Source organism: Amphibalanus amphitrite, unplaced genomic scaffold (genome assembly GCF_019059575.1).
Source record: "Amphibalanus amphitrite isolate SeventyFive unplaced genomic scaffold, NRLGWU_Aamphi_draft 001648F_arrow, whole genome shotgun sequence".
NCBI classification, from domain to species: domain Eukaryota; kingdom Metazoa; phylum Arthropoda; class Thecostraca; order Balanomorpha; family Balanidae; genus Amphibalanus; species Amphibalanus amphitrite.
Genome location: NW_024883141.1, coordinates 70,557 through 93,459, shown reverse-complemented (window position 1 = coordinate 93,459; position 22,903 = coordinate 70,557). Strand labels below are relative to the sequence as shown.

General features: G+C 48.1%; 1 protein-coding gene across 2 annotated transcripts in view; it reads right to left on the bottom strand.

Moving 5' to 3' along the window:
* Positions 1 to 1,285: 1,285 nt before the first annotated feature.
* Positions 1,286 to 22,903, bottom strand: part of LOC122374365 (carbohydrate sulfotransferase 5-like) — a 31,699-nt gene continuing 10,081 nt past the window's right edge. The window contains exons 4-10 of one of the 2 annotated variants that reach the window (XM_043353058.1): positions 16,835 to 16,954; positions 14,557 to 14,695; positions 13,617 to 13,797; positions 13,030 to 13,214; positions 5,725 to 5,881; positions 3,080 to 3,217; positions 1,286 to 2,399 (exon numbers count right to left, since the gene is read on the bottom strand). In XM_043353058.1, the coding sequence (XP_043208993.1) occupies positions 5,731 to 5,881; positions 13,030 to 13,214; positions 13,617 to 13,797; positions 14,557 to 14,695; positions 16,835 to 16,954 (776 nt within the window). In that variant the 3' untranslated portion in view covers positions 1,286 to 2,399; positions 3,080 to 3,217; positions 5,725 to 5,730. Of the gene's footprint in view, positions 2,400 to 3,079; positions 3,218 to 5,724; positions 5,882 to 10,294; positions 11,248 to 12,089; positions 12,554 to 13,029; positions 13,215 to 13,616; positions 13,798 to 14,556; positions 14,696 to 16,834; positions 16,955 to 22,903 lie in introns of those variants that run through there. The other variant, XM_043353057.1, reaches the window with a different exon arrangement.

Here is a 22,903-nt window from a genome sequence, read left to right as displayed (position 1 = left end):
CATGTGATCATAGTGTCGCCTCTCCACTCTCTTTGAGATTCCTTGTAGGCCAGGCACGTTCCGTCCCCTGTACAGCATCACAGCCCCTCCCCCAGCCCCTCTGCTGTTGTTATTTCGTCAGTCCGTGGCACCCTCCCTCCCTCTCTTGACCCTCCCCACCCGCAGCGTGCCCGTCCCCTCACTGATCTTCCCTCACTTGCAGACGGCCCAGATCGGCGGCTGTCACCGCCCGCGGCCATCACTGGTCATCGCCGGGGTCAATCGGCTCGGCGGGCCGGTCTAGCTGTCAGGGGCCGACTGCCGCCGGCGCCGCCCCGTCCGCCACCCGGCGAGGCAGCACTCATCAATCGGACCCGGACCGAGGCACGCCAAACGTCCCCCCCCACTCGCTACTTGGTTGGTCGACTTTCATCTGAAGATACTATGTCTCCCTAATGAAGAACACTTCTGCTTATTGTATGTTTTTATTTGTAGATGTCGCAATACACTAAGTGTCCCAAACGATGTGTTTTTGAGTGGTTACGTCCCGGAAGTCGCGTGGGAACTCCTTTCAGCGATGGTCAGACGGTTCGGGATACTGAGAGACCCGCGCACAGAGCCAAACAGTCGACGGCAGCAGTGGATGTGACGTCACATAGGCTGGGCTGACGACAGAGAATAGTGGGCGGGGCCTAAACGGCCCTAATCGGAGATTGGCATAAAGCGCTTCTAGGTGCCCCACCGGGTTTACCCTGGTAGCCGAGTGGATAGCGTGACGTCAGCGTGCATTTTACACTTTCGAAGGTTTTGGGTTCGAGGCCCGTTTAGGACGGAAAAATTTACCGTAATCAGGCGATTCCGGGTCTCGAACCCGAAACCTTCAAAAGTCTAAAATGCATGCTGACGTCACGCTAACCACTCGGCCACCAGGGTAAACCCGGTGGGGCACCTGAAAGTGCATTATGCCGATCTCAGTTTTAGGGCCATTTAGGCTCCGCCCACTTTGTTTCGTGGCGAATGCCTTACCGACCGGCCGACCGGGCTCGATTACGCCACCGCCTTTAACGGCGAATGCCTTAGCGACCGACGCGCTTCGATCCTGCTATGTGGAACAGCCTTGCTGGCGGTGAAACATACTGAAGATTTAGCGCATTAGCTTTCATTACTCTATGTAATATTTTCTTCGTTTTGCGGATCTACAGACTCGTGTTTTGGCCACTAGAGATCTATTCATGCGTCACCATTAGACGTTTCTCCTCTGTCTCCGTTGGCACTGTGTTCCAACCACATCAGACCACACATCCCATGGTTTTCAGCAATTTATTTGCCATAACATTCGATAATTTATGTACAAGTTGCCAGCTGGCAGGTCCAATGGCAAAGCTAAGAGGCTGAGCATCTACACATCCAATCAATCCTATATCAGGAGGCTTACATCACGACATTCAATGTGTTATCACAGTTTTCAGCTCCTAACATTGATCGATGGCATGCATGCTTAGGAAACATCAGGAGCCTAGGGGTCCGAGTCACAAGCAACCTCACTCTACACAATGACTTTATCGGGGGTCAAATACCAAGCAACGAAAAACGTCGCGCATCACATCATCGTGAAGCTCTCAACGTTGGCGCAGATGACACGGTGATGACAGTGAAAAGGCGGCAGCCATGCGGTGCCCACACGCGGCAGCAAGAGTCCAACATCCGACCAAACGAATCAAATCTTGAGATTAGTGGCAGGCGGTGACTTAGGACACATACACCAGCAGACCATGAACGACACTTTCAACATTAAAACATTTCAACAACAGTCGGCAAGGTACGGCTATACAGTCAACGCACGTGTCGTACATACAAAATACAGCGAACACAGGCACCAGTTGGGACAACCGACCTTGCCATGGGAAGACGGGTCATCAAAGATCTCGGGACGCGAGTACATCGATATGGTAGAGTGTCCGTCACACGACAGTGTAGGTGGGTGAACACACCAGAATACAAATACGACTACCTCCACGGATACTTTCGAAGCCCTTCATGGCAGATGGGCACAGCTCACTTGCCAAGCTCAGGCCTCAGAGTCAGAACGCGCTCGGTCAACACGAGATACGCATTACGCAGAAACCGGCATCCAGTCGACGGTGGTGCCATCTATACCAACGGAGAGTTTCACAGAGGGCGCTGCGAACTGCACTGACGGGATGAAAGTAGGCGGCGGTTCAGCGGCTCGAGATGCACTGAACCCGGGATAAGTCGACGGTGCTGCCATCTGCGCCAGTGGTGAACACCACCGAGTGCGGGGCTAGCTGCTGAAGGTCGCTCGCCAGCCCTAGTGGCGCCATCTGTAGCGGCGAGCGCTCCGCCTCGTTCAGTAGGTCGATCCGTGCCCCGGACTGTACCAGATTGCGCGCCACCTCCGCCTGCGGGCAAACAGAGGGAGCGAGGGTCGTCAGAAAAGTCTTACGGACGGCACACAGTGAATCGACTGGGGGGAGGGGGGTTAGAACACACTGCACGAAATAGGGACATGGAAATGTTCTCGTCCGCAGTCGAACGATCGGCATGTCCTTTTCTAATCGCTAAACGTCTTAAAAAAAGAATGCATAACGACTTCACTCCGTGCGAGAGTGAACAAAGTGTTTGAGTGATAAGTATCATTTCTTTTTAAGCACAGCTCTAGTGAATACTGACCAACATGAAAATAACTATTTAGGTGGAACGGTATGGTAGAGGACAAAGGGCGTGAATTATGAAATAACTGAAAGAAAAAGTAAGCAAATGGATGACAATTTATAGGAAACACGGAAAAGATCAGATGTGATGAACATTAAGAGATAAAAATATAGCTGAACGTAAGACGAAACAAACAAAAAGAAGAAAAGTAATAGGAAAGGGAATAACAAGGTTGTTCCGAGCACCAATGACAGAACGTGACTACAGCAGCGTGAACGTGTAGCAGAAGGTCGCCATTCGCCAATAACGGTCGACGCCTCTCACAACATAAACAGCTATCATTTAACAAATCTTGCATTCACAGTAGGAAGTAATTAGTGAGACATAAGACTGCAGATCCTCGGTGGAGCTGACAAGACATACTCACATAGCGATCTGCGCTGGCGGCACGGCGACCGCCGGCGGTGCGAGCAGGACAGGAGCTCCTCCAGTGGTCAGGCTGGTGCTACACGGCAGGAGTCGTTCTCTGTAGCGGGCCAGATGAACGGTCTCCAGTCAGATGAACCTGGTGAGATGAGATATAGAGTCAAACGGAGAGCCCTAACACTCGCAGGTATAGGTAAAGAGTTGTTCATCGATTTGACTCAAACGGGCAGGGTATGCTGAGCTCACCGAGTTGTATAATCTACATCCAGGTTTTCCAAATTCGGGTGACCTGAGCAGACTTGTAAACGATTCAAAAAATTTCAATCAATTCAATCACGACTCACTTGATGAAATGACCGATTCAATCATAACTCAATCAAACAGTCTGATTTTCCAAGCGATTCAATCACGACTCATGGACCTTGTGATTCAACTCAATCACGACTCATCCCATTATCAGTGATTCAGGGAATGACTCAACTCATGATTTGACTCAACGCGATTCAATCAAGATGTTATATAAAATATATACATATGTGATATCAATTTAAGACATTTTTGGAAACTGATACCAAACAGATATCAACCAAATACACTAGGAAATACCAAAAAACATAGAAAAGTACTAAATCTATGCTTGCTCACAAATGTCCTGAATGAAACAGGGTATTGAAAATATAAAGATTAGCATGGTATCTAAACATGTGTGTTGAGCACTGAACTCTATAATGAGCATGAGGTGTTGAGCAATGTGCGCCTGCTTACTGCTACTGTTAACTTGATTACTATACTGATTTTAGGGCACTGGAAAGAAACTTAACATTCATTTTTTCATCTTCATGCATTGACATTTATGTATAATTTTGTGTTTACAGTTTGATTAAAAACTTAAAACAACATTTTTATGGTTTTTTCCAATACTGATAGCTATGTGCATTTATAATACTGACAAAATGCCTAAAAATTTTGCAGTGCATTGTGTGTGACTATGATGCAAATGCCACATATATTTCCACATAATCTATATTATATAGTACTAAATATAGTCATAACTTCAATTTCCAGCACATGGTGATTGAATCATTTTGTTAATTGAATCAACTTGAATCGATGAGTTGCCGATTCAATCACTTGCAGTTGCCATGTGTGACCGATTCAATCAGGATTCACATGGTGACAAGAGGTGATTCAACCGACTCAATCACAGTGAGTCGGCATTTTCAAGCGATTCATGAGAATCGATTCAATCAGAGTTGAATCGCTTACAAGTCTGGACCTGAGGTCATCCAGATGCCACGATAGTTTTTAAGAAAATTTGTCCGAATAACTCAAATGGTAAAATATGCTCCATTTCAACGCTTTTGTGTTGAATTAGCTCAATTGAAGATGATATTGTTGTTTTCTGGTTGAAACAAAACAACTTAGGTCGGATCATCTGAAGTCACATGAGGTCAAACTACGTTTTTGCCAATAACCTGGCACAGGATCAGGCTAGAGCTTCAAAAATTTTGTTATTGTTTTTGTGTGATTAGCCGAATCGAATAACAGGTATGCGATATGATGCAATTTGGTTAACTTGAACTTAATTAATTTAAGCTCTTAAAAAAACTAGGAAAATTTTAAATTGACTTAACCCACGAGCCGTGGGTAGGGGGGCATAAAGTTGCCCCCCCCCCCCTTTAGGTTTGGTGGAATATCTCCGAAACGGGATAAGATACGAAGCTGAAACTTTGCATAGCTTCAAATGAATACCTAGGCCATATTTGAGAAAAAATTGGTGGTTGTAGCACTTAAGATGACGTCACAGTGACGTCATAAAGTTTTGTCGTTTTCCAATACGGAGCGTTTCCGATGTCGCTGAGCATGAAACGCGGCGGTAAATGAAGTAAACAGCACCTGTTGTCATTCTGACACATCTAAGTACACTGTTAACTATATCCTGACCAGTTATCGATCCTATATTCTCGGTCTCATATGTCGGATATATCGTGAGGAAACTAAGAGACGCCAATCTACGATTGCGCTTCTGACGTCACTGTGACGTCATTTCAAATGGGATCGACACCAAATTTGGGACGACGGTGAAAACAGGGCGCCTGGGGCGATTTGATCAAGGTTCGTTAAATTTACACGTGACGTTAGGGATATAGAAGGCCCATGGAGCGGGAGAAGTTCCAAATGTTACGTGACTAATATGCCCTCCGGCGCCCTGTTTTCACCGGCGTCCCAAATTTGGACACAACCTCGGCTAGGTATTCAGGAATATGTGTGCAAAGTTTCGTTTCTCTATCTCTTCGTGTTCCGACGATATCGTCGGAGAAGTAAAGGGGGGACAACTATATGCCCCCCCCCCCAGCGGCTGGCGGGTGGCGCGGAGGCCCAGCGGCCGCGGGTTAAACTGGTAGCAAAGTAGGTATACCATTCGATGCGCATAGAGTGCTGAGTTTACTGGTGCTCTTCTTTTCGCTCTATTTTAACTAGATCAAAAGTTATAAGCGAAAAACATTTGAACTGTTTTAGCGAAACTTTTACATTTATACCCCCCAAACTCCCTAAAAGTTATTACCGTAACTTACTCAAAAAGTAACAACGCAATACTGTTACTAACACCCAAAACAACGTCTGCAAAGCTCAACCTTTTCTCACCTTTTCTCACCGGGAGCCGCACGCACACATCGAACGCCGACAGATAAAATGCTCGCGCGCGCGACGGCCAGCCTCGCTCCGGCCGACCGGCCACAGCCTGCGGGCAGGACAGTCGCAGGGGCGGCGCCAGGCACAGCGACTTGGCGGGCAGCAGCGACTGACAGAGGCGGCGCCAGGCATGAAATCCGGGGGAGCATCGGTGATTGAGCAGCAGAGTTGGTGTCTGACATGAGAGTAGGCTACCTTGCCAAATAAATATGAAAAATCGAAAATTTTACAAAGATAATGGTTCCGAAGTTTTGCTAGCGAACATCTGCAAAGGGTAGAAGCATAACTGTTCAAACACACAGACACTGTTGACTGTACTGCCATTTCCGACCCCGCAGGAGTCTCAACAGACACACGAGTTTCAGACATAGGCATTGAGTCTCAGCTCGACAAAGACAGTCGGATGGTCCCATGAGACAAAAAAAAATCTCAGCAGAGCATCGGGTATTGATCGTTTCCATCAGCTCCTTTCAGTCATTATACGGTACCTACCTCGTTGACACGTGCTGCGGCAGCCCGCCAAAGTGCACAGAGACACAAAGTCAGCAATCAAAATAACCGCGCTATTTACATACCTGCACTGATGACATGCCGTTTGTGATGTCCGTCAGGTGATTCGCCTTCAGGTGATTCAGAAATCGGGCTGGTAAGCTCTTTTGGTGTCGCTGCTGAGACGCTGTTCCACACCGGTCTCAGAGACGAGTTATCACCCAGTCAATGAAAATTGAATAAAACGGACGAAACGATGCAGAACACATAAATGTACTTACGTGACGAGGGTTGGTGTTTCGTCGAAATAGGAGGGTGACGTTATTGATGTGTAATTGTATGCATGTTAAGGTCATGTGGCTTTGACCAACGCCAAGAATAACGTGTTTGAATGTTAGCGAGCAAACTTTACTTGACCTTTGCAAGTGTTCAAGCAAAGGCAAATCGATGTCAGAAGAAAAAGAAATCAGAAGACAAACAGCCCTCCTACACCGTCAGCTCTGGGTCGATGTAAACGCGAATTGCGAATACCGCGATAACGTTACACTCGTGTCGAATCTTAAACGGCTGTCATTCGTGAAATTAAAATGATTCCAAATTTTTCCTTAAAAACAAATGTCTTTGAACTAAGCATAGCTGCCGCTTACAATGAAAACCGAACCAAACATTTACCTTAGCGGGTACGACGTGTTACAAAAAATGTCATAAGTAGAGTAGTGATTGGTTGTTTTAACCGTCAAACATCCAATCATCATTTATATGCCGTGTAACCATCAGGGGCCGGGAACGATTTTCAAGTTGGGGGGGGGGGGCGAGCCTAAAATACCTGACATGATGCATATGAAGCAGTGGCGTAGCTAGGGGCCTAAGGGGACACGTAGCCCCCCCCCCCCCATCGGGTTCAAAGGGACCCTCGGGTCCCAGGGGCCCTGCAGCGCCATTTGACCAGTGAGGTAACGATGGCCATATTTCGACTCAAAAGGGCCCTATGGGGATTGTTAGAGCACCTCGTGGGCCCTAAAGAGCCACACTAAGATCTCGATAAGGGCCCCACACCGGCCTCTGAGGGCCTCTTACGGCTTTTAAGGGCCCCTCGGTGGTCTCTAAAGGCCCGGGACTGGCCTCTGGGAGTTCTTATCAGCCTATGAAGTGCCACTTCTATGGGCATTTCCCGCCTGTGATGGTCCCACACTTATTTTTCTGACGGCCCCATAACGGCGACTGTGGGGGCCCTCATCGGTGTCTATGAGGGCCCACACCGCTGTCTCTGAGGATTTAACACCCCCAACACTTTGAGTCTGAGTGCCCACACAAGTGCCTATTAAAGCCCTATATCGGCGGCTCTGAGGACCCAGGCCATTGGCCAATACCTGTGCATCTTAAGGCCACCCACTGGTGACTTTTGAGGGCCCCACACCGGTGACTCTGAGGGCCCCACCGGTGTGTGACAGTACCATGCTGGTCTCTAAGGACCCCACAGGACTTCTTCTGCCGGCCTAAGGGCCCCTTGCCGGTCACTGAGAACCCCCTGCCGGCTGGTAGAGGGTTCGCGTCAGCAGCTTCTAAAGGCCCCACACCCGTCTGTAACGGCTCCACATCAGCGTCTACGAGGGCCCACAGCAACGCCTGTAAGGACCCTCACCGGTGCCTCTGAGAGAATCACACTAGCACCTCTGAGCGCCCACACCGGCACCTGCATGACGGCCCTATTGCGGATTCTAAAATGGAAGACCGATTTCCTTTAGTCACGCTTCAAATCGCGAGCGTTGTATTTTTGGAGCCTGAGTTTTGAGACGGAATGTATGGAACTAGAAAAGGAAAGACGGGGTGAAAAACGGTGCTAGATTGAACCTAGATTGTACATCCTAGATTGTAGATTACGAAACCTAGATTGAGAGTGAAAGTTGTTCGGTCTTTGGAATGATCATTGAATTTTGTATCGTAAAGTACAAAGATATCTACTCTCTCTCGTACCGATGATTTGATAACCGGCGTTAACTGTGCACACAAGTGGGGAATATAGTACATTTCGTAACATTACTGGCGACCCTGGCAGGACCCTTAGGACAGTTCTGGACTAATGGAAACGTATCTAGATTTGGCCTCCAAGTACGGACTTCAGGGCGAGGAGGCTTTGAAGTTCGCAGCTGAACGCCTAGACAAAGATAATGAACGTACGCGTTATGCTAGACTCCGGCAGTAACCAGACTTTCATCAGAGCACAGGCAGCACGTGACCTCGGCTGTAGAATTCTGTACAGTGACCCACTGAAGTTGGAAACGTTCGGTGGCGGCAAAACGACATGCAAGCTCACCAAAAGGGTACAGGTCACGCTGAGTGCTAGGATGAAGCCGGGGATCACTGTTCACGCCTATGAGGTGCCTGAAATCTGCACTGCACCACCCATTGCCACCAGAGCTGATCTGAAGCAGTACCCGCATCTCGCCGGGCTCCAGTTGGCGGAGCTTTCAGAGCAATCGTGTGGCCAGGAGGTTGACATCCTCATTGGACTGGACCACTTCCAAGATGTGATAAGTGGTGATATCAAGAGAGGCCCAGTAGGACCAGTTGCCATGAGCTCCTGCTTTGGATGGATCTTGGCTGGACGACTGGAGACGAAGGGAGAAAGCTCAGCTCCAGTCATTTCGAACTTCATCCAAGCCCGGCAAACGGAACCGAGAAGCCAGCTTGAGGCCCTATGGAGCTTGGAGGGCATCGGAATTAGTGCCACAGGAGCGGAGAAAGCTTGCAAAAAGGAAGAAGATGAGGTCATGCGACATTTTCGCCGTACTGCGTGCAGTCGCCTGCCAGAGAGGCATTACTTTTGGAACGACCCTCGTACAACGAACCTGCGAGACTTCAGAGCGCCAAACAAGCTGCCGAAGCGAGTGTCGTCGATCTGGTACTCATCGAGGGCGACCGGCCCAGGAACAGGCTGCTGTGGAAAACCGGGATCTTCACGGCGCTACACCCGGGCCGAGACGCGGGAGAGCACGGGCGGCGGCTCTGCGCACAGTAGATTGTGACCTGCAGTGCCCCGTTCAGAGACTTTACCTGAGCAGAAACAAATAGCTGAGAGCGCTGCAGGTCACCCGGGGGGAGGGTATTGCGGATTCTAAAATGGAAGACCGATTTCCTTTAGTCACGCTTCAAATCGCGAGCGTTGTATTTTTGGAGCCTGAGTTTTGAGACGGAATGTATGGAACTAGAAAAAGGAAAGACGGGGTGAAAAACGGTGCTAGATTGAACCTAGATTGTACATCCTAGATTGTAGATTACGAAACCTAGATTGAGAGTGAAAGTTGTTCGGTCTTTGGAATGATCATTGAATTTTGTATCGTAAAGTACAAAGATATCTACTCTCTCTCGTACCGATGATTTGATAACCGGCGTTAACTGTGCACACAAGTGGGGAATATAGTACATTTCGTAACAGGCCCCACACCAGTGCCTCTAAAGGCCCCTTACCGGCAGCTCTGAGGGCCTTACCCCGGCGGTGATTCTGAGGGTGCTACCGATAACCGAAGGCACCACACAAGCCCTTAGTGTCGCTGAGCTTTGATCCCATACCGGCCTTCCGTGGGCGCCACGTCAGTGCACTCATTGCCCCACACCCCTCCCTCACACCCGGAGCGGGTAAACTGTGTTATACCTATATAGCAACGAGTTTACCACCGTTGTACGTTATGTATTTCTCAAAGTTGACTGAAAATGGTCCAGTATACAATCTGGCGTGCCAAACTTATGGCCAAGGTCAGGGCCAAATTCAAGCGGGACGACAACAGACAATAGCAGATGTTGTGAAATCGATACTGTTTCAGCAGAAACCATTCAGATGGCAAGGAAAATGCCATGTGTTGATGTTTAGATGTATAAAGGAAACAAGAAGGAAAAAAGTCCGGAAAAGGAAAGAAGGATCCTTTCACGCTGCCTCAATGTTGAGGGGCCGCCGCCCCCTCGGCTCTCAAGTTGGGGGGGGGGGGCAAGCGGCCCCGCTGCCCCCCCCCCTGTTCCCGGGTCTATGGTAGCCATGTCTTTATAGCGCTTTATTCAAATATGCAATAGGAAATGCAACTTGATCACCCATGCCTGGAAAACTAAGCTCAACACAAACCTGAAATAGCATGTTTCTATACAATGAGACAACAAAATAATCAAAAGAAAGACTCTGCAGCCCACAATGTGAGGCAAAACACACTAATACACGTGGTCACCATAGGGACAATCGCAATGTGTCATCATTTTGATGTGAATATCTGCACTCACGAACATCAGCAAAACAACAGCATAGCATTACATTGATAGTGCAATGATACGTATCTCTAGGTTTTGACTTGTTGGGAATCGATACTGGCTTAAAAATCCTATCTAAAGAATACATGCCAACTATTCTGCAACTGCATGCATGCTTGTGAATCTTTACACGGGGTACAGTCATCTTAGCTCCTTACGATTGAATACACATTTGCCAATATCACTTTCTGTAGGTTCAAAATCCTGAGCAGCACGCATCTCACTCAAGCGATATTGTGCTTCCCTAATTGAAACAGACTCGATCACAGCCCATTGTTCTCTTCTGGGTAACGAAGCGGATAGCCTAGACTAGCCAACACGTCTTCACATGCATTTTCAACGTTACTGCGCTCGGCAGGAGGCAGCTCACGAATCCAGTGCAGCCTATCAAACTCTGCGCCTCGCACAGTAGCAAAGTAATAAGCGGGCCCCTTCTTCTTCTTCTTGAAGACTTCCCGTCTTTTCAAGGCTCTGACATACTCATTTCTGGTCAAACGGCGGAAGGTGGGCGCTCGACCGCCTCTGGTCTTGGGTTTGGGTTTCTGTTGGATAGGCTCGTCCTCTTCACCGATTGCTAGAAGGCGTCGTGGTGTGCCGCGATGTGTGCTGACCAGTGCGGTGTCTCGTCGCCTTCGTGTGTCCCCAGCAATGGTGTTTCTTGCATCAGGACGAATGTGTCCCAATACATTGGACCTGTAAAAGAACGCGTCCTCTGTCAGAAATGTCAAACCACGTTGCATGGCAGCTTTACGACGTTACCGTTTGTATTATTATATGCCTCATACATGCATGGATTGTACTTTGTAGTCATATCATACAGCATGCATTTCTTGACTCTGTAACTACACAACTACCGTTAGGCGGCACGGGCGGACATCGATAGCAGCGCCTCTATCGGTCACTCGGAAAAGCTGGGCTGTAGGCGACGAACTACCGGCTGAGTTGTCACACGTTGAATAGGTTTATAGCCATCCGTCTTGTGAAAAGTTGAACTTTTGCCTTTAATATTTCTACAGGCAATTTTAGAAGTGTCTTCACATGGATTACAAAACCGTTTAGATTATTGTATTCACTTCAAGCCTTCCCTATTGTTCTTGATGATGCGGGAACTATTTATGATTAGTGTTTCTAGCTTAGTAAAGAACATACTGAGCAAACGATGAAAAAAGCATAAATGGAAGATTTTAAATGCAATTTTCTCTAACAATTAATGGTTAATTCTTTACATATCAAAGAAAAGGTGCATGCTGGCTGATAATTTAAAGTTCTTGGGGCCAGTTGTTTCTTCTTTTCTTACGTCGCCCCAATGGCCGCGAATACACTTGTGATAGCGCCTATCGCTATGTGAAGCGAAAGGTCGTGATTCGATCACCGAATCATTATTTATGTACTGAGGCTCTACATTCGTGCCTGTAACTTGTCTAAGATACTTCAAAGAAAAGTATACCATTACGATTGAGAAGTAAAGGAAACGTAACAATCAAACATTGACATGCATTATGGTCATGGAAAGGTGCATGACTACTGTTACGTACCTATGCAACCTTCGGGCGAATCGACCTGAACCAGGCGATCCTCTTTCGTCAGTTGAGCCGCCCACAGCTGCGAAAATACTGTTCACTGCTTCAGAAATTCGGCCCGTTCCCTCAGCAATCCCCTTCATGGGTTTCGGAGTTGGCCATGCTGATTGCCTTCTGCCAGTGCTGAGAGCTTATCTTCAGCTGTCGCTATTTGCTTCTGGCTGTGGTTGTTGTCGCCTTGTACCACTGTTTGAGTTTCTTCATCTTTGGTTTCGTCAGCGACATCCTGGCCACGGTTTTCGGCAGCGTGACCGCGGTCTCTTTTAGTGGAATTTCCCGCAGTGTCAGGACTTTTAGGAGCGTCGCGACTTCGGGCATGTGTTCGTATAAAGTCTAACGTCTCATTTGTTAGTGGCAGCTGCAGAAACTCTAAGAGACGTTTGGCCTCATCTGCTGGCCTTTCCACCAAGTCCTCGTACCTGTGTGTACGAAAAAAAATTAAACGATAAAAAGGACACGAATGACGGATAAAAACTATTTTTTACGTGAAGCAGACCTGCAGAGACTATGTCTTCATCGGTTTCCAAGTGAAACAGCAAATAATATAACTCACTGTGACACAACGAAGGCTAGCCAGCTTGATTATTATTCAATGTAATCGAGGTCTAACAGCGATGGTTGAAAACGAACTAAACCGATACCCTCGTGGCACTACAAGTTACCTTACAAAAAAGCGAAATTCCCCTGACATTTAGAAACGTATCCCTTGTCATGCATTGAAAATATTGTAGCTTATTCCGACATACACTTCTACCCTTCACAGATACTCGAACCATAATCTCACGAACATATTTTTTACATACCGAACCACCTAGTATCCATTCCATTCCCCAGTTTCCCCCAGTTGTTCCCTAGATGTTCCCCAGTTCTAACCTCCTCTGGCTCTCAGACCCACCTCACGCCCGTCCAGCGGTCACTGTTGATGCTCTGAGAGGCCCGTAGATCGGCTCGGATGTCCTCACACAGCAGTGTGGCGTTCCTACGTCGCTGTGGCCACGCGTGGTGTTTCGTCAGGAGCGAGTTGTGGATCGCGCGTGGATCGCGCACCAGGTGGATGATCCGCACGTCCAGATCCGTCCGCTAAGTGTGGAAATGTGGAGTGGAGTTATGTGGACGCCGGATGAGAGTGTGATAACAATTTGTTATGGATGTTATGCTTTGAGCTTGAACTCTGAACAGCGTGGTTGATGAACGTTTCAAGGCATTTTCCAGCTGATTGTATGGACGTATTGTACTCTTGCACACGGACGAAATGCAAATGTAGACCTACGTCCTACACCTACCACAAGGAACGGCCAAATCAAAGACAAAAACATGATCAGGTAATATTATATGCGCCTATGCTATATCTAGCCTACATAGTGAGGTTAACAAACACGCTACCAAACAGGCTCCATAGACAAGAACGGCTATCAAAATCACTCTACCTCTATAAAGTAATCGAATTCATGATTGGAGTAAGTAGTAACTACCTAGTCCTACCTTCAAAAGAGGTAGGACGTTTGCCAGCCGGGGTCGGATTGTCTTGATAACACGTATTGAAGTGCTGAGACACAGTGAAGTCAGGTGCACTCTGCTGGGGTCGCGCTTCAGTATCTTGGGCTTCCTCCAGATGAAGCCACTGTGTCTTCGTTCGGCAAACATGGGCGGCAGAGCGTCCAAACTGGGGAACGGGCAAACGCGAGAAGTCAGAAAGTGAGCGAATTATGCCGTTTTTGCTATTGTATTGCTTGACTGATTTAGACGATAAGATATGTTTTGTTTTATCTTCTTAGACCATTTCACGACAGTGGGATGAGAGGGTAAGTTTGAGGCTGAAGACTTAGCATTGATTTAAACACCTCTACTGGGTCGCTGCGGTAGAACCCACCCAACTCCTTTAGAATGTGACTCGTTCCAGCAACTAAGGTCACCAAGCCACCAAAACGATCGCCCAGTAAAGACTGGTCCCCATCAGTTTTCTGGGTGGGTTAGACGCCAGCCTGAACCAAAGCAATGTCATTAGGGATGAGAATAATTTGGTTCTGAGGACAAAAAGTTGAATATAAGAGTAAACATCTAGCTGACATGAGGAACGCTTGCAGTGGTTGAATCGAATAGTGATCATTAGCTATTGCTAAGTAATGATCATGATCACTAAGTAATGATACATGAAGCCTAAACCAGTAAGTCTGAGTATAGAGTGAGTATAGTATACATTAAGTTGGTACGTCTGGTGTTTGCCTGATTTCAAACGAATGATGGTAAGACATCACAGCACATTAAGGTAGAACATCAATAATTCTGTTGAGGCGGATTGGGGCTCGCATTGCCTATATGTACTCGTATCAGACAAAACAGGTTTCTCAGTTTTTATCACTCGAAAGATCAGATTATTGATCAGTTGACCTGAAGTGCGGCTTACGGCTTACGCCAAACTCACTTGCAAGTAAGCAGGTTGTAGAGGTCGCTTGCTGCTGTATAGTTGTACGGAGCAGCGGTCTTATTGTTGTAAAGATGTTTGTAAAACCAAAAAGGCTCGAATAAATACAATGCGCCACGTTGACTTGACATTAGCTGACCTGTGGACAAAGGCAATAACGTTTACTTTCAAGGCCCTATATACCGTTTACTTTGCTGTTTCACATTGTCTTTGCTACATCATTGCTAGTGTAAGATTATCGTCTCTAAAAATAGGGTGATTAGTTGGTGGAAGGGAGCCCTGCCAAGGCTCGGGTTTGCCCCTTTGATTGCTTACTCTTATAAATTACTTTTGAAAGTTTAATTGCCATTTTAAAATTATTAAAGAAACAGATTATTCTTAAGATTTTACATGGACATTGTGTGAATGAAATTAGCGTAAGACCACGGATGTCCTGCCCAGGCGCCGCGGGTAATTTAGGTTCTCATCGAATTTCTAATAAAACTAAGGTATGGGGAGCCGGTGGATAAAGAACAAAACGAAGATTATTCGCCTTCTTTTATACATACTCAACGTAGCGACATTTGGCCCAGCGCCTATACTTGTACAAGGTTAATCGTATGTATCACAAGCGGATATTGGCACCCAGCTAAGCTTTCAGTCAAGCAATGCATCCTATATGGCAGATGTTTGACATAACCATTTCCGAACGGTCTCGACAGTACCATGTGGTACATAGACTACACAAATGTATTTAAAATACGGGATGCGGTGACGACAGCTAACCGATTGACCGCTTCTTCCACCATACGAAGGGTCGCAGATGACCGCATATTCACGGATTACCGCATACAACCGCATACCGTAAACCACTGAACCCACCCCTACCAAAATTTAACCCTAGAACGCCAAGGGGGGGGGGGTTGTATCAACCCCCCCCCTGAGGTTTTTTCGAAGTGCACGCTAAACGGCTTGTCGTAGCGGGCTGAAATTTTCAATACCCTCTGGGGCAACCTTTGCGCATCTTTTGCCGAAAAAAATTGATCGGGTCATGTCAGGTCACGGAGTTATGACGTCATAAGAGGTACAGCCTCCGGCCGACAGTTACCAAACGTGTGCGCCGAATCCCTAGGTTTTCTGCCGGTGATACCCACATTGTTTGATGGATCATGATGAAACTTCCCATGCATGTTGGGGCAAGCATTGGCTATCGTGTGGTGCAAGAAAATTGACCGGGTCAGGTCAGGTCACGGAGTTATGACGTCACAAGAGGAACAGCGTCCGGTACTATTTTTGAAAAGCGCCCGAACCACTATTTTGCTAATTCTTGTCACCTCAATGGGAATATGCAGCAATATTAGCTTCTATAGGGAGCAAATGGACCTCCCAAATCCAAAAATACAATCAGATTTCAAAAAAATAAATTTTGATTTTTCGAATTTCTGCCGCCGACTGTGACCTTGCCGACTTCCGGCGCTCCCAACGCGCCATTTTTAGAGCTAGGGAAACGAAATACATACCAAACGATAGAGACTTGATCAAGGAAAACGATAGTGAAGGTTTCAAGTCGATATCTCCCACCGTTTTGCCGCAATCGCCGCGGAAAGTTGAAAAAGTCTATTTTTCCGAAAATTTGACCTTTGACCGGTCAAAAATAGGTCAAATGTTGACCTAGGACCAACAAATATACCACCTATCGCGAGATCTCGTTGAGAGCAATCCGTTGTTTTTTTTCCGCTAAGCTCTACGACCTTCCGTTTCGAAACGCCAGGGGGGGTCGTAACAACCCCCCCCCCCCCTGGTCGTTCGTGAGAAATGGCCTGGTCGTGCGAGGGTTAATACGACAAATGGTTGCACACGTCCGACTCGGCGCCAAAGTTTCAACCCCGCAACCCGCACCGTCACCGTGCAACAGCCCGCCAAAGGGAACTGACGCGCTACGTACAGACGTTTTGATTTTAATATAGGCAAATGTTCTCATCATGGAAAAATAGATTTAGAGTATCATGTGATACGGAGGTCACAAAATTGGTCAAGTGAGACTGGTGATAAACGTTATTTGTCGTCGATTACACAATACACAATGATTTTTTGTTTGAGCCACTTGACGCTGAAAATGCCGAACGAAAATAGAATAAAATTATACTTGATTGGACAGCCTGGGGATCATGTATGTAGACTAGAAGCCTGGAGCTCACGCATGAAAGACTGGAGCTCACCAAGAAAGCTGGAGCTCACCTACATACGACTGTAAATCACCTAGAAAGCTGGGGCTCACCTACATAAGACTGTAGCTCACCTAGAAAGCTGGAGCCGCTGCGCGGTGCTGACGAGACGACCACCACTAGACGGGGACGGGCGATTGACGGAGGAATTATCGGATGTGGCTGCCACCCGTCCTGTACCACTGACGACTCATCTGAAAATGGGGGATTGAGGTTACCAATGTGGAATCACTCATAACAGGTCAGTGGTCAGTTGTTATCCATAAAGGGTTTTGCTCTGTTCGCAGACCGAGACTATCGGAAACAGTAAAAAAAAAAAACTGCACAGCATCCGATATTGACAACTTATAATAGTTACTACTGAATACTGAATATGTGAGCGTTACAATGGAATAAGATGTTCGAGGAGAGTAAAGTGCAGATAGTTACAGTTCACAATGCTGGGAAAGTTCAGTTCACCGAACTTTGTACCACTACCAAGCATTGCTGTAGTCGTGAAAGCCCATGCATGAAATGCCTATGCCATTAAAGGGACCCTCCCACCTTTAAAAAAGTTAATGAATTGGCACGAAAGTGATGTCGCTCGGTTCAGAAAGAGCGAAAACGAATATCTACCAAATTTCATCGAAAAATATTCACCGGTTTTCAAGATATTAGACTTTTACTTTTGTTTACTTTTTGGGATCTCCGCTGTTCCTAGCGACTTTATTTGAAAGTGCGGCATTTGTTGCGCGCAAAGCAGCATATACCACCGCGTGCTACCAAACGTTTTAGTAAAAGATTTAAAAATCGTTAGATCTCCGCTGACGTCACAAATTCTAAGGGGGCATACCAATGCACTAGCCCCTTAGAATCCGAAAACTGCAAGTTTGAAATTCCATATCTCCGAATTAAAGCATTTGTCGATGTTGTGAGTGCCCAAACCGGTATTTGCAGGCCATGGCCACCAATTTGGCTATCTCAACTCAAAACTAATGTTAAGGTGGGAGTGTCCCTTTAAACAGTGTCAGTGAAGTTTTTGTTTTGTATTCAGGCATTGGTAGGGCTTGAAGTCTCAGCTGAACTTCTTGGCACATGCTATGCAATCATCAAACGAGTATTTCAAATGTCCATTTACAAGCTCTAAATAGGTTAGTTGCACATTACCACAGCAACAGGCAACACACACCTAAAAGGTCTGTAGTCCACACATCAGTTTCGCTTCACAGGCAATAAGCCATCAAGCCACAACATAAAGTTTCAGTTGCATGTGAGGGTAAGACGACTAGATTCGTGAATCCACAGTAGTTGACGACTATTTAGACACAATAGTGAGTACAGAGTGCCTGCAATGCCGTTGCAGACTGGCTGCAATTACTTCGGAAAACATCTGAATATGGTAGCGCTCAACAAGTGTATTCCCTGTAGCATTTGTCATAAAATAGTTTGTTTACACCATACTAGGTGAATAGAAATTCAACCTATTATGTACACATGAGTCATGACACTACATTCCATGAATAGAGAATGCACCCACACAAGTTGCGAGGTCAAAGGCGTACCACAAAGCACGTGCGTCGTAATGTATTCATACAAGATGCACCCATCACAGTTAGCGGATGCGCTATGTTGTCACCAAAACACGACAGCAGTACAGGGATCGATGCAATGACAATGAGCGTGTGTGCGCATTGATCGGGAGGCGGTCTCCCATGGTCGGGCCCCTCCCCCTCCCCCTGTCCCCGCCCCACCCATTTTTAAAGGGAGGTTTGGTGGGTGGTATAGCGATCAATGGGACGCAGGGGTAGCGTAAAGTAGCACAGGTGTGCAAAATACTAAATGGAACAAAGAAGTGATAACCATTAGTGTCACATGACGTAATGTAAACGATCATAACGGTCATAACGGACACAGAACATAAGTCAGGTTAGTTAAGCAAAACTCAAACAGCCACAGAGTTGAAAAGATTGGGAATAGCAGCAACGCGGCTTGCACCAAAATAAAATACCTTGCGAAGTAACATCGGTAAACTACTTCGCAATCAGAACCTATGGAGGTCAATTCTTTTGGACCGGCTCATAACATATACTGCAGTTTTTTTTTTTACATAATCTATAAGTGAAGCGTCTTGGTAGAACCCTTGCAGTGTGTCAGATGCACAAGAAGCTAATTATTGGTGCAAGAGGCCTCAGGACATCGTATTTGAGCGCACAGAGAACCATGTAGTAGCATGACAGCTAACAGCTGCACCTGACACGAAAACGGCGAACGCTTTGTGACAACTATAGTAACTTGAGTTTTATTGTCAAAAGATCTTGGGCTCCAAGTACGTTTTTCGACTAATCAGTAATAGGGCCCACCTATTGTCGATTAGGGGCTCGAAGGTCAGTGAGCGGCCGGCAGCAAGCACGAGGAAGGAGGGGAGGGGCAGGGGGGGGCGAAGACGGTAGAGACGTGTGTCTGTGGAAGAGGAGAGGGGAAACACGACCCGAGGCAGAGGGGAGGAGGCTGACCCCGAGATAAGGCACGAGCAGTAAACAGAGGGAGCTAGGGGTGGTGGAACAGGCCCGGGGAAGAAGCAAACACCACGTGGTCGAACAGTCCGAGACGCGCGCTCAGAGGCGACGGACGGGGTGACGAGTGGGGATTGAGTGACAGGCTGCGAAAAAAATGAGCGAGCAGGATAAGTGAAAAAACGAGAGACGACAGTGAGTGTGGCGCGACGGAGTACCTGATCCGCACTGCGCAGAGGCACATAAGGGGACTGTCATGGCCGGTAAGTCAAGTTAACGTGCTAGCATACACGACACGTAACAGTCGCTCCAGTCGGATTACAATCTGTAATTCGGACTCGACTGACATGTGAAAGTAAAAAGCCGCTCCAGTCTGTCTGAGCTAGAACGCCTCACCGACTCGGCTAATCGCATACGACAACGTCACAGTCGCTCCAGTCTGATCACAATCTGTAATTCGGGCTCGACTGGCATGAGAAAGTATAAAGTCGCTCCAGTTGTCTGGGCTTGAACGCCTCACCGACTCGGCTAATCGCATACAACAACGTAACAGTCGCTCCAGTCTGATTACAATCGGTAATTCGGACTCGACTGGCATGAGAAAGTATAAAGCCGCTCCAGTCTGTCTGGGCTTGAACGCTCACCGACTCGGCTAATCGCATACGACAACGTAACAGTCGCTCCAGTCTGATTACAATCTGTAATTCGGACTCGACTGGCATGAGAAAGTATAAAGCCGCTCCAGTCTGTCTGGGCTTGAACGCTCACCGACTCGGCTAATCGGCATGAGAAAGTATAAAGCCGCTCCAGTCTGTCTGGGCTTGAACGCTCACCGACTCGGCTAATCGCATACGACAACGTAACAGTCGCTCCAGTCTGATTACAATCTGTAATTCGGACTCGACTGGCATGAGAAAGTATAAAGCCGCTCCAGTCTGTCTGGGCTTGAACGCTCACCGACTCGGCTAATCGCATACGACAACGTAACAGTCGCTCCAGTCTGATGACAATCTGTAATTCGGACTCGACTGGCATGAGAAAATATAAAGCCGCTCCAGTCTGTCTGTGCTTGAACGCTCACCGACTCGGCTAATCGCAAAAGCCGCTCCAGTCTGTCTGGGCTTGAACGCTCACCGACTCGGCTAATCGCATACGACAACGTAACAGTCGCTCCAGTCTGATTACAATCTGTAATTCGGACTCGACTGGCATGAGAAAGTATAAAGCCGCTCCAGTCTGTCTGGGCTTGAACGCTCACCGACTCGGCTAATCGGCATGAGAAAGTATAAAGCCGCTCCAGTCTGTCTGGGCTTGAACGCTCACCGACTCGGCTAATCGCATACGACAACGTAACAGTCGCTCCAGTTTGATTACAATCTGTAATTCGGACTCGACTGGCATGAGAAAGTATAAAGCCGCTCCAGTCTGTCTGGGCTTGAACGCTCACCGACTCGGCTAATCGCATACGACAACGTAACAGTCGCTCCAGTCTGATTACAATCTGTAATTCGGACTCGACTGGCATGAGAAAGTATAAAGCCGCTCCAGTCTGTCTGGGCTCGAACGCTCACCGACTCGGCTAATCGCATACGACAACGTGACAGTCGCTCCAGTCTGGTTACAATCTTTGAAAGCCTCACCGACTCGGCTAATCGCATACCAGCCGCTCCAGTCGGAGTAAGAACCACATTCCGACTCGGCAATTGCATACATAACAGCCGCTCCAGTCCAGGTGTGATCCAGGTGTGAATAGCTCACCGACTCGGCTATAGTAGCATTTGCGTGTGAACATCATACGTACGAGACTGTTATACCAACGCAACAGCAGATTTCATATGATCATATAAAGTCGACCGCGTGGCGGGGATCATATACGTATCGACCCTCTCGAGAATACGCATTTATGTATCGCATCGTCCCGGCTACCTGACCCCCGCGCCCCGCCGCCTGGCCGCCCCGCCGGCCGCCGCCCGGCAACCCCTCCCCCCCGCCGGCCGACCGCCGCCGCGGCAACCCCTCCCCCCCCGCCGGCCGCCGCCCGGCCACCCCGCCGACCGCGGCTGCGCCGCCGGCCGCCGCGCGGTCTCTCCGAGCCGGACTGTCACCTGCCACCGCCTGAGGCCGCCGGCCGCGCCGTTGTCTCCCGGCGGCACCTCCCTCCCACCAGCCCCGCCCGCAGCGCGCACCCCGGCCTGGCCACCCTCCCATCCCGGGCCGCCGCCCGCGGCCCCTAACCGCCCGTCTGTTTGCTTCGCGCTGCCTCTCCCACCGGTGCCCATATCTGGTGCAGGTTGGGTGCAGATTTGGTCAGTTCGTGTCAGTGTGGATCTTAGCAGCTATCAGCTGGGGTTGCAATAATTGTTGGTATGCCTGCTTTGTCATTTGTCATATGTCGGAGAGTATCACCGTTTAATTCCCTGAAGTATTATCATGGAAAAGATTTGCTGTAAAGAGATTGGGTACAAATTTGGTCCTGTTGGGTGTACTCGTCGGATAGCCCGTCCTGAAACGGCGATTCGCTGCAGGCGGCGGCCTGTGTGTGGGGGAGAGGGGCACAGCTGCGTGAAACAGAGCACCGGCATTAGACCGGGCGAGTGGGCACCATGGGGAGAGGGTCCCAGCTGCGTGAAACAGAGCGTCGGGAAGTCGACCGAAGCGAACATGTCAACAGGCGCTGAGCGGGCCCATGGCCCCATTAGCCGGGTCCGTTGACCCGTGGACGTCGACAAACGAGGGTGTCGGGGATGGGAGGGTGGGGGCCGTGCTCGCTGCCGGCCAAAAGATGATACGGAAATTGCTTAAATATGGTAAGATGACACGGAATACGATCTGATATGACAGCCTCAACAAGGTTTGGCACGATGACTTGGGAAGGTCTGTGACGATGCCTTGGGTCAGGTATTACCCAACGCGATATGGCACGGTGACCTTGGATGAGGTCTTATATCACGACCCTACAGAGGCCTGATACGTTGACTTGGACGGTCTAAGACGATTATCTTGGCTGGATCTGATACGATGATCTGGGCCAATCACGACTTTCAAAAGGTCTGCCCAGATCGCATGGGAAAGGTCTGTGACGATGACTCTGGCTAACTATTACACAATATCCTGACAGCGGTATTATATTCTGACCTGGGTTTGATCCGACACACTGATCCGAGATAATGTCTTACATTACGACCACCACAAAGGTCTCGCACCGTGCCCTGTGAATAGTTCTCATTAGACGACTTTGTTGACTTGTGCTACAATTCCTTAACAAGTTCCATTACGGAATCTGAGGTAACTACGGCCAATGACCAAGGCTATTGTCTGATGACGACCTTCATTAAGGTCTGATATGATGACCAAGGAAAGGTCTGCGATGATGACTTTGGAAAGCATTATTATTATACAATCACCTGGGCAAAGGTCCAATAAGATGGACATGCATCGATCCCACACGATGACCTGGGGTAAAATCGTTATACCTATGCTATCACGACCGACAGCCGGAGTCTCAACGGTTCTTCGTTTCAGTGTGAAAAAACACCCCATGACCAAGTCTGACACATGATCAGAGTTCAATATGATCCGCTGACCTGGGCTGAGGCATGACATGTCGATTGACGACCTCCACAAGGTCTCACATGAATCATGATGACCTGG